Raw genomic sequence first — 13,285 nt, forward strand, 5'->3', positions numbered from 1 at the left:
CAATTCAAAGATGTCGGCTCCTGCCATCACAGTTTTTAAGGCTAAAGTCACCTGACACTTACGAATGTTCAAAACGTTTTCATAAATTTCTTAGAGGCATTGTTTCCCTTCTTGTATTGAAACAGCATTACGTGCCAAATGTGTGTGTCGTCTTGTGCCATCACTATAAGGGATTAGAGTATACTAAACTTTACACATTATATAGGCTACACTAATGTGACATTTAGGCAGTTCAATTAACTAGTATACGTGATGTTTTTTAACGTGACATTAATTTCTTGACAACCTAACAAAATTTTAAAACCTTACATCTGGAGGTATCTTGGAACCATCTCGTACAACGTTTCCTTCCACTGAAAAGTGATACAGTTGGCCATCAGTGTCAGTAAAGACAAAGTGTTCACGGGTAAGGACCATGGTCTTTGAAGTTCTGCAGCAAAATGAGAGATATGAATTAAGACTGCATTGAGAACCACTGTTACTTCTGCACAAATCTAGCAAACATTTTATGAAGTTAACCAGAAGTAATAATATTTATTTTTACATTAAAAAAACAATCTATGTGAAAACTTTCAACTTTTTAGAACACTGAAAATTTTAACTAAACAATCTTCCATGATCTATGACCTCTTCAAATACTTTTATCAGCAAAAACCACAAATTATCTCGTATAGTTTCAATGAATATGTTGTGCTTACAGTACATTGATAAACAGGAATTTATGACAACTAATCTGTTGCTAATGTACATTAAAACAAGAGGGAATCCTCAATAGCCATGGCTGTAATTATATCTCAAATCAGTCAAGAGATGGAGCTATGAGCTAAAAGTTTGTACTAGGAAAAAAACTCACAGCCATTCTATGAGCCACAATGCTGCAGCTAAAAATATAGTGGTTGGTATATTAAATCTGAAAATTAGACATACAAAACCCCAAAAAGCTCCACAGGCATGTTAAGCATTAAAATATGTATACTCTTAAAATTAGTATAATGGGACTCCAAAGTTAAAAGTGAAAAAGGCATCAGTAACAAACAAGGGTAAATATTCAGGTTCATCTCCAGTACACGGTTAATTGGTTCTAAAAACTTACACAGATGATTTAGAGACAATACTGGAAACTGAAAATGATGACATAAAATCTTGAATATCACTTCCATCCACTTCATTACTTATGTGATGTTTTTTGGTGTGTAATGGGGACCATTCCTAAAGTAAAAGGGGAAAATTTTTTTATAGCAAACTAAACAAAGTTTCAACATTTTAGAAAAAATACTTTTTCTTTCACATAAGATTAAATAAACCTTCTAAAATACAAAGTTAAGTTTAAAAAAGCTACATTGAAAAAAGGAATCATCTGTTAATGTTCAAGAACAAGAAACATTGTGCATAAATAATAAGATACACGATGAGTAAATTAAAGATTATAGTAAAAAAATTATTACTTAAGGTAAAAAAAAGCTTCATCATTCACGATTACAAGGTAAAACATGAAATAAGCTAAAGTATCAGAATACTAAGATATATGTCACCAACTGACCATTAAGACACTGTGCTTGTTTGTTACAATTTGTCATAAACTACATAAAATTTTTATTTCAAGATCAAACCAATGTTTTAGATTAAATGATAATGCACTATACAGCATAATTTGACCCAATTATCTTTATCATAAGTAAGAAGTAGTTACGAATTTTCATGCTCACCAAAGCAGTGATTGTTGGGAAAGTTTTGGGCATGATTCTCAATAAATATAATGTTCTCAAGTCCCAGATTTCACAAGGTTCTTCTTTGAAGACAATGATAAAATACTGTCTTTAAAAAAAATACTTAACTAATTAATCAATTTCTGTCCTGAAATACAACCTGTACAAAGTAGCTATTCCAATATATAATAAACTCTCGGCAATGTGTACCTTTCTTATGTAGCTAGCTTTGTGTAACAAATAGTTCACCAGTATTTAGTACTTGGTTTATATTTTAATAAAAAAGTACAATTCAATTTCATTTTGTCAACTCTTCTAGAACAAATACCAGCCTTATTCTACATGATTCATATGTTTAACACACAGCACCTTTATTTCACATGGTTAGTATTATTTCATTGTGGAAATACTACTTCATGTAGTTATCTTACTATAATGACTTAAAAATGGTGTCTGTAACTATTTATTACCTATGTGCAATCACTCAGAATAATAGCTTCTGTATTGAATAAGTTATCATTAAAAAGATAATTTTCCTTATATTTTTCAACAACAGTCAAACTTCTAAAATGTTGTTTATAGTTAGAATATTAGTTTAAATTTGCAGTGTTGTAGGACAAGTATGAATTGTCTGGGTATTTCTAAAAACAAATAAAGTCATATCTCATGTAAAGTTTCCTTTAAAACATAACCATACTTAATTGTCAGCATTACTTTAACACAAAGTCCTATGTCATCTAACTAATACAGAAGTCCTATTTTAATAAAATATACAGTAGTACAATTTTCCTAAACATAAACAACAGATCTACTTTATGTGTTATAATTAACTTTTTCATAACATATAAAAACTCTACTTATAAACTACAATTTTTTAAACATAAATAGAAAACTTAACTTATGTTATTAACTTTTCCAAACATAAATAGAGCATTTATTTTTTGTTACTAACTTTTCTAAACATAAATAGAACATTTATTTTATGTTACCAACTTTTCTAAACATAAATAGAACATTTATTTTATGTTACTAACTTTTCTAAACTTAAACTTACTTCATGTAGGACACACGTAGCATCTCAATGGGAGACTCCTCATTTTTTTCACTTCGTAGCACCTTTGTTCGACCTGACTGCACATCTGTTAGGACAAGTTCATTACGAACTTTGCCACAACTAGCCATCATGTTGGGATAGGCATAAGATAAAAATGCTGTCAGGCTCACCCATTCAATTCCTCTATGGGACACACAATAAGAATCATTTGAGTTGTAATGAAGCTTTCACCAACATACAACATAAATATATATCTTTCATAAAGTTACATACAGCAAAAAAAAACAATATGTAAAAAAGATTTAATAATACAATACTACTCTGTAACATAAAACTTTGACAACTCTATAACTCTGCTCTTATTCAAGAACTTTAATGGCATATTATATTAATTTTTATTACATAATATTAACAGATTCTCTAAATTTTAAAAGTTCAATGATTAGTGCTGGGCAACTAATGGAATTTGCTAATCAATTAATCGCTAGGTTCATTAATCTATTACATTCAACTAATCAATTATTCTCACAAGATGGTTAGAAACAAAAATCCATTATTCTTCATTGAAAGAGATAAAAGTAAAATTTAAGAATGCTGAGGCTCGGGTTTTGATACCAGCAATAGCCAGAGCACAGCTAGTCCATTGAATAACTTTGCGCTTAGCAACAAATAAACATAATGGCAATATATCAATTACTTGGATAGTTGAAATAATAAAAAATTGTGATAAACCATAATTTCAATTAGTTGATTATTTTCACGACACTAGCCATAATTTCAATTACTGGATAGCTGGAATAATGGAAATAGTAACTATCAGAAACACTAATTTTGATTAATTTGTCTTCTGTGACATTAGTCAAGTTAATTGCAATTTCAATTCCTTAGCACTTGAAATAATAAAAAAATGTAATTATTGGAAACATCAACTGATTATTTTTGTGGCATTAATTAAGTTAACCAATATTTCGATTGATTTCTCATTTATTTTACATGATTCTATGATTCTACCTTAATAACACATCCTTATTATGATGCCTACACATCACGATTTACAGTACATATTACAGTTGTACTGTTTAAATCTAAGGTCTTTAATAATGATTTATTAATTTAGTGTCTATACCTGAGAAATTTAGTCAAAAACGTTAACATTTTCTTATAGTGAAAATGTATTTCCAATAGATATTTACTCCATCTCACAGAATAGCTTTTCTCAACTTGTGCTGTCCTCTACATGCACAATTTTCTCTCCCCACTAGCCTTGATGCTCCCAACTACCCTCACATAATTTCTCATGGTATAACTGCACTGTGGCATATATAAGAGCATGCAACAACAGGAGAGGGAAAAATGTGACATGATTGGGAGAAACGAAAGGTATTAGACACAGTTGCCCTATAGCCAGCAATGGTGGAAACTGATAAACCATTGTACAAGAACAAAGTAAAGAAATCAGAAAGGTGGTAAACACTAGGTGGGGAAGGTAAGAAGCCATGGCACAAAGACCAACTCTGGAAAATTGCCATTTCCTCTGGGAAATATTTAAAGAAAGGTGGACCAGTGAGAAAGAAGGGAAGCTACTTGCATAGAGTTTGGATCATCTTCCAGAGGACCAGACAAAATTTACACCTGAAGCCAGAGTGTGGTGACAGCAAGATGGAATATGGCAGACTGAGGTTGAATTAGAAGGGATTGGGAAAGCAGAAGAGGTACAGGAGGGGGCAAATGAAGTAAGTTCAGGATTGGAAACCCCAGTTGAGCAGGCCAGAATGGAGCAATCAGAAGGACTCAAAACAGAGTGGCTTTGATAAAGGAAAGAAGATGGATAGGAGGATATGAATAAAAGTTACGATTGGTCCAATCCTGACCGAAGGCATCCACTGCTAAAGCCAAAGGATGTGGAACTGGATACTAGAAGGAGGACAGTTTATATTGAGATTGGTGGTAAATGCATCCAGAAAAGGAGTACCAAACAGGGTGCACAATCAACAAAACACTCGAAGAGCAACAGACCACTCAATATGTAAAATCTTGTCAGGATGTGATAACTGATCCACTACAAGATTCAGAGCACTCACTGAATAAAACGTGTATGAGGGCATCCATGTAAGCCCAGATCCCAAAAGAGATAGTACATTGCATGCAAGTAGAAAAGGAAGGGACTTGGCTTTGGAAACCAAGAACTCCACTGACATCACAAGAAGAGGACATGGCTGGGCCCGCTGAGGTAGGTGTTGAAAAATACCCCCAAATGCATAAGATACTGTGTGGGGGTGAGAAATAACTTCTCCAGCTTGACACAAGCTGCCTTCTGTAGGAGGAAATGGGTATGTTAGCAAGAGGCTTTTGGGATAGAGCTAAAAGGAGACATTATTCCATATAATGACAAAAACACAAACCCTTGGTGTGAAGATGATGAGCAAAAGTTCTTAACACATGACAGAAGACATATGGCACCAATGCCAGACCAAAATGGAAAGCATGGAACTGAAACACTCTACCCCCGTGAACAAACCAAAAGCATCTGAGACATCGATCTTGGTCATCCAAAGACCTGGAGTGAAGGACCAATGAAGGTTGAGGAAAGACTCCATGGTGAACTGCAGGAGGAGGATGAAGCAGTTGAGGTTGGAGAGATCAATGACAGGATGCCAATTCTCAGTTTTCTCTGGGACCATGAACAACAGGAATAAAACACTGGAGAAGTGTGAAATACTTGTTCAATAGCATCCTTGTGCAAAATATCAGGAACTGCCTTCGAGAGATGCTGGCATGGAATGGAATCCCGAGGAGGGGGGAAGGAAATGGGTCACAAAGATAAAGGTGGGCAAAAATAGTAGGAATAGTTTTTTGTTAAAACCTGAAGAACCCAGGGGCCACAGTGAATGGGTGCCACTGGTGAACAAATCTGGCTGAGTTCCCATAGTGCCAGAACCCATGAGTAAGTCAACAATGAAACTGGCATCAGAAAACATGATGATGGGCAATTTGGTGACCCGCCATAGAAACCCACAAAAGTGGCACTGGTAGTGGAGAGGATGCAGGGGGTGAGATGCAAGAACAGCAGGAGAGGTTTGGAAAAGAAGAGAAATAAGGGAGGAAATGGAAGAATGTTGACATGCAGCCTTTACTCAAGACTAAAAAGTATCAGGAAGATTCCCAAAAATAGACAGTCATTTTAAGGGCCAGGTAGAAGTCTTGCAAATAGAAAGCAGGCATCTGTGAGACAAGAGGGCTTCCCAACCAAGTTGAATCCAACAACAAAGGAGACATTTATAAAGGGATAATGCTGTAGAAGATAAGTGCACCAATGCAAAAAAGAAAATGGAACATGTATCCACCAAAAAAACCTCAGGGAAACACAGACAGCTTCAGAAAGGAGATGGATGGAAAAGAGATAATAAGTAATATAACAGGAAAGTCATGTCCAAAAAAGCCAAAAGAAGATTAGGAAAATTCAGAGGGGATAGCATGAGATGGTGCAGCAAAGGCTGAAGGTGGGAATAGGCTGTCCTCTTCATTAGGACCAGGTTCCTCCAGAAATGAGAGATCCAGCTGAGGTTTCAGACACATAGCAGGCTGCAAGATAGTTTACAACTCACAATGCACCATGGCCAAAGCCAAAGAAGTAGTAAATGGTGGTAGATCAGTAGCAGCCAGAGCCATAACAGAATGCATTGTAGTAACATGTGGAAACGAAAAAAATATTCCACAAATACTAAGTAAGCAGCAAATAAATGACAACATACTAAGAGTTGTCAAAATACATTAGAATTAACTGAAAGTGCATGAGAGAATTGTAAGTAAAGAGCAAAAATTTAGCATGAATGCACACTTGAATACCAAATCAAAGTGCTCTACAGTATAGACAAAATCAGCTCTGTTAGGAGGGTGTGTTGTACTCCTATTGGTGGAGGGTTGTCGCATGCTCAGTTGCATACTACAGTGCAGTTATACCACGAGAAATTATGTGAGGGTAGGTGGGAGCATCAAGGCTAGTGGGGAGAATAAATTGTGCATATGGAGAACAGCACAACTTGATAAAACCTATCATGTGAGAAGGGGTAAAGTATCATATCAGAACTCCTTTTAGTTTAAGAAACTTAATAAAATCTGAACTTTAATGTACTTGAACAATAACAGACGTAAAAAGAAGTATTTTGTTAAAGAAAGTCACTTTCATTGAATATGATGATTTGTTCAGAAAAAACATTGGAATTTTCATAGGAAATCTGAAGTTTCTGTAACACACAAAACAGTGTATACAAAAAAAACTGTTACCTGACAGGTGCAGTTAGTAAGCTAAATTCTCGTTCAATAATTCCAGTTGCCATATTGAAAACCTGTACTCCTCCCAGTGCATTTCCTAAGAAAAGATTAAAACAAAACCTCTAATATTTGTGTTAATCTAAGGTCAGCCTACATCCATTCAATATTAATAAAAATTATTTATAAAAAAAAAAGGCTAATAGTAAAACAAAAGAATCTTCATACACTATCCAGTATTATATTCCCTACTTCCGATTAATACAGATGCAACATGGTATTAGTTATTGTGGCTAACAATTTTTCATACTACAGTCATTTTTGAAACTCATGAAATTCTATCAGAAAGAAACTAGGAGTAAAAGAATTCCAAGTAACTAACTATTTATAATCAAAACCAGAAGCTTAGACTATTAATATGGTTAATCAAGCCATATATTCTGCTAGTTCACTTTAAAAATCATCCATTCCTAATTAATTTTTACTTGCGCCTTAACTTATGGTGACAAAGTCAGCTTTAAAACTGACAGTGCATTCTGTCAGAACATGTTGAGCAATTCTAGGTATATATCCAGGTTCTACTGGAATGCATGCCTATGTAAGTAGGCAATGGCCAGATGGAGGATCTTATACGTATCTTTGTGCCATGAGAATGTACAATAATAAATCACACATGACCATTTATTCTTGAGAATCACATCTTTGAGACAAAAGTAAATTTATAATTCTAAACACCACACGCAGATCTAGTTTAACACAAATATGAGTATAAAAATTAAGAAACAGCTAATACTTTTTCCTTTATTGATCCAACTTTATGATGAATCTTGAATTGTGTAAAATGTGAAGTTTCATAAAACAAGTTTAAAGCTTTCTTTGTTAGTACATCATTTGCATGTTTAGCTTCTCATAATTATCTAACAATTTCACACACATTGCAGCATCACTTAATCAAAACAATTTTTTTATTTGTACATAAAATTTTACAATGAATGTTTATTATTCTTCAATTTCTGCACCTCAAATATAATACCAGTTTTTTTCTCAGTTGTTACAGTAAATGGTTACTATTTAAGTTAAAACAGTAACTTGAATTTAATGAAATGTATTGGGTACAGTGAGTAATGTTGAGCATCCTATTGATGTCAAAGTTAAAACTTGTCATCCTAGTATTAGTAATCTTTGCTGACAATTGTCCTCTGCCAAATGAAACCAAAAACAGTAAAATACTGAAACTTAACTTTATTATTTCAATTTTGCTCATTTATGTTTAGCCAGAACAGAAAGTGTTTATAGAAGAGAAAAACAACAACCTTAATATATTATACTACATACTGTATTCTCCTGAAAAAAAAGAAAGGAACAAAAATGTCTTATATTTGTATAAGTTTAAACTTACCTATTGCCATTAATGGCTTGTAGACTGTCCAGTTGCGAAAGGTAACAGGTGGACACATGCGAATGACATGAGGTGGTGGTGCCAACCCATTAAGATATCCAGTTATAAGAAACTTTAATGACATTGAATTTGGCAGTATATCCTTTTCATTGTCACAATATGGGTCTAAATTCTGTACTAATGATCCAAACATGTCCGACAACCACAAGCAAGGTGAAGGAACTGAAGATGAATACGGCAATTGGCAGCAGCTTGTTGGTCGCTCTCTTTCCTTTAATTCTTCTTTCTCTTTAACAGGTAGATCAACTTTCTACATAAATATATATGTGTGTTAAAAAGCTTGTGTTAATTTTTCACAATCATAAAAAGAGAAACAAGATGGCTACCCATAAGAAGAATATTATACCCCATTACAAAAACTCTCCTAATACAGCAGAATAACTAATAAATTGAAAAGTTATGTAACTTGTTCATAAAATTTTCTATAAACTGTATAAAGAACATATAAAGTATAGTCTCATAGAAGAATTTTATAGTTATAATAACTATATGGGTCCTAAGTTTTAAAATGCAGTAACGGAAAGAATTATGGAAACACACAAGAAGCACAAATACAGGAGTCACTAATTAACAATGCGTAGTGGCATCTAGATGGTAAATATATTAATGATACAAAACATTATTGCATGAAATACAGAAATAAAGCACATTAGTTGTACAACGCACTAGTATTTTGTATACAAGTCCTTTGCTTCACACAGAGCATTATAACTTGTTTTCATGTTGCAATGAAACTTCTCAATGTATGTTTTTGAAATACTGTTTCTAAGTATCCTTTATTACTCCCTACAACTCAGCCAAATTATTCAGTAGCCTTTTGACCTTCTCCGGGTTTATACAAGTCCATTAAACCTCAAGAGTGTTCATATCAGAACTTTGTGCAGACCAAGCCATGACTGAGTGTTCCACTTGCCTTGGGATCACTGTCTTGCTGAAAGACAAATTTCCACCTGATAAATCATGTTCCTGAAGGAATGGCACAATGGATCAGAATCTGTATGTACTTGCCATCAATCAGGATATAATCAGTTTTGTATGGATCAAAAACACCACTGGTTGAGGTGCAGCCCCAAATTGTACAGATTCTCCAACCATGCTTCACTGTAGAGGTTGTACCTTGACCATAAAACCTTCTCCTATCCATGACTTAACAAACTGTCCTTGACTGATGCCAAACAATTTGAACTTGGATTCATCTGCCAGCTCTACTGTTTGTGGTCCAAAATCAATTTCACCCTTTCTGTTTTATCTCCTCAGTTGTGATTTTCCAGCAGCTACACATCTAATGAAACCATTCTGAGCTCCTGTGTATCTTACTGTTTGCAAGGTAACATTCAATCTGTATCTACAACAAGGTCACTTGCATGATCTGTACTCAACCATCATCATCATCTTCAGTGAGTTTCAGTTTTCAACCTAGCCCACTTTTATTATTAAAAGAGCAAATTTCACTTACCTTTTTCAGGGTCTTGCATACAGCTGCTACAGAAACATGAAGTCTTGCCACAATTTTTCACATGAAGTAACCTTGACCAGCAAAACTTCCATCTCTACATGCTTATAATGCAGCATTTCAGTCCTAGGAGACATGACTGGATTCATACTATTATTACTAGGCATAGTCTGAGTGCCTGTACTTTTATATAGACGTTACATTGGTGTGGAACTTTCTCCCTCACTGAATGACAACCAATCATAATGTAGACTATTAACATGCAACTTTACTCCAATACAGTTCATTTTCACATGTTAAAGGTGTAGCATTCCCAAAGTATTTGCCATTTATACCCTTTTTTTACCTCAGTGTTTCCATAATTATTTCCATTTCTGAATATTGGGAGAAAATGTATCAATAGTAACCAACTATTCAATTCAATGAAATCATTTTGCTTATCTGAACATTTTAATGTAACTTAAAAAATGCTTTAAAACTCACCACAAAGAGAAAGCTATTTAACCCTTTGTGGACCAGTAGGGTGTCACTAATATACCTTGATTTTTTACCTTCTCACAGAATCATACTTGAAATACTTAATCATATAGCATAAAACATAGTACAAACTTACTGAACAGTATCTAGTTTTGGCTCAAAAATATTCATTCATATAGTCTGAATTACTCTTTTGTATCACTTTTTACAATACCAAAATTTTGTTGTGAGACACTGTCATACATAAAAAAAAATACTTTTATGTAAAAATTTCAATCTTTTTTTATTTTTCCATTTTATATATGTAGTCAGTTTCAACTTGATTGGTATTCATTAACATATTTCTTTGGTACGTTATTTTGCCAATTGCAGCAGTCTCCAATTCCAGCTATAATATCATTGAAAAACACATGCAAAAACTGACAAAGATTTATTGGTGACCTAAGATCTCATCTTTCAAAATGGGGTTACTTTTCCTTTGTTCAAGCTAGATAATAATGTTTTGCTAACAGTATTTTGGTCCAGATCAATTTATATCTAATAATTAATTTCTTTCAAATAAATAAATTATTTTATTTGTGTGTATTGTTTGGATATAACAAGCTTAACAATAATATTCAATAAGTATTTGAGTCATCAGAAAATGTTGCTGTCACCTACCATAAATGCTGAACATAGTTAAGCTTACTCAATTTTAAAACAATTCTGTAACTTTTAAATAGTTATTATTTAACACACAAACATTTTCAGAAATGACCAAAAAAAACTAAAATAACCCAAAATATATAACATTTGTAGTTTGTTCCCAAGTCTTCCAGATATCCCTTTAGGTCCCTTTGTTCATCCCCTACAGACACTACAGGTTGTCAATTTCTCAAGAACCATAAATTGATGTACATAGTTCATAATATTTTCTACTCAATGGTATTCAGCCACTGGCTAAAGCTCTCTTCAAAGATGAGCTTCATTAGTAATTGTTCAGACCATATGCTGTGACATCATAAAAAAGTTGCAAGAAGGGGTAGTAATTAAAAACACCTATAGAGAAGGATAATCATAAGAAAAACAAGGCACAATAAATTTATTCTTAAGGGATGATGGTTGCTTAACAAATATACGAGTTCAACTCAAATTCAGAAAATTCTTATGACTTAGCATTTAAAACCTAACCTGAGACAGAAATCTTTAGTATCTACCTGTTGAGATGGGATCAATTCCACAATTAAGAGCCTCCCATCACTGATTAACACCGCAACTCTACACTCAGATTTTGGACAGACAGCCATTCCCATCAAACGTGCATGTTTAGTAAGACGTAAAGCATCAGACTGACAGCGGATATCATAACACAGTTCCACAGTGTTGTCAAAAGATCCAACTGAGACTGTATCTGAAATACAGCAACAAAGGAAATATCCATGTACCAATTAAAATGATAAATTACAAAATATGCATTTCTGATTCATAAAAATACATATATTTAACTCTTTCTGTACAACTGGGTTAAAGTGCACATCATGACATTTTACAGTGTTCAAAAGTTAATTAAAAACCTTTATTATCAATGTATGTCAATAAACATGGCAAGAAAATGTCATCTATAATAAAAAAATTATATTATCTAAGTTTTATCTTCTTATTTAAATTAAGAAAGAAACATTAAGAAACTTCAAACATCATTTTTCTGTGTCAAGTTATGTATCTGAATTCTGGATTCTTCATTTCAGAATTTTCTTTCTAACTTCTAAAATAGACTGCTGCACTTTACAAACACAAATTATACATAATTACAAGCAACAATCAGAAAGTTAACATTTCCCTCAACAGAAAATGTATTTCAGATAGGTACCCAAATCTCTGCAGGACAAACTCTGTGCCACTGCCATATATTTTTGAGCATGCCACAAGTCTTGAATAAAGTTCCCTGCATGTACCTGTTATGTGCCAGCCTATGATGTGATCAGATGGAGATAAAGAAATTACAAAGATAAGTTCTATTCTGAAATCACAGCTTCAGAAAGAAAAAAAAACAAGGAAGTGTGTTACCTACTAAAGGTGTGGGAAGGGGGTAGCATAGTGGAGCATCACTCAATGGGAGACTGCATCCTTCTTATGCAGGAGACACTTTTCACTCAATAAATGTAATACAGCAAAACATATGGTCAAAGTAATATTCTGTGTGGTGCTAAAGTGTCACATAGATTGGTGAAATGCAAGATTACTTGACTGGCCATTTTCTCCCAGGTGGTCAGCTAAGCATGAGTGTGTAGTGTTGCTAGAATAACAAGTCAGGTCATACCATATTGGAGAAATACTTATATGAGGTAATTATTAGAATAACCAGGTGCTGAAAGAAAATATCCCAGACCTACATCCCAAGGAGAACATAAGACCCATCTGACTAGCATAACCACCAGGAATGGCTTGGTCCATAGTGTACTCCACTTCCAGGCAACACCCCAGTCCTACTTCCCATCAAGGGGTGCTTCCACTTGATCTCGTAGACTGATCTAATGGGGAAACTCTAAATCAACCTCCCCAGTGGCTTGGGATTGGAGAAATAAGGATTCTCCCATTACTCCATTCAAAAAAGGGGAGAATTCATGTTGGAAAAAATGTTGAAGAGGTGCTCAGACTGAACAGGAATCATCACATATGTATAAGGTTCCACAATGATAAATTGTGCAATGGGTTACCATGAATACAGGCAGCAGGTGCTGGTCAGGTGTGAGTGTAAGCTTGCCTCACACCTGGTGTAATTCGTTTTTTACTCTTGCAATATAGACTGGAAGGTAATATATATATATATATATATATATATATATATATAGTAGTACTAACTACTTACTTATACTACCACCTACTAC

General features: G+C 33.9%; 1 protein-coding gene across 1 annotated transcript in view; it reads right to left on the reverse strand.

The window, feature by feature from the left end:
* LOC106459470 (WD repeat-containing protein 11-like) overlaps positions 1-13,285 on the reverse strand; it is a 79,899-nt gene that overhangs the window by 26,931 nt on the left and 39,683 nt on the right. Inside the window, exons 9-15 of the mRNA XM_013919094.2 lie at positions 11,615-11,808; positions 8,429-8,738; positions 7,045-7,129; positions 2,761-2,943; positions 1,707-1,815; positions 1,094-1,209; positions 310-430 (exon numbers count right to left, since the gene is read on the reverse strand). Coding sequence (XP_013774548.1) covers positions 310-430; positions 1,094-1,209; positions 1,707-1,815; positions 2,761-2,943; positions 7,045-7,129; positions 8,429-8,738; positions 11,615-11,808 — 1,118 coding nt within the window. The remainder of the gene's footprint in view (positions 1-309; positions 431-1,093; positions 1,210-1,706; positions 1,816-2,760; positions 2,944-7,044; positions 7,130-8,428; positions 8,739-11,614; positions 11,809-13,285) is intronic.

Source organism: Limulus polyphemus, unplaced genomic scaffold (genome assembly GCF_000517525.1).
Source record: "Limulus polyphemus unplaced genomic scaffold, Limulus_polyphemus-2.1.2 Scaffold613, whole genome shotgun sequence".
NCBI lineage: Eukaryota > Metazoa > Arthropoda > Merostomata > Xiphosura > Limulidae > Limulus > Limulus polyphemus.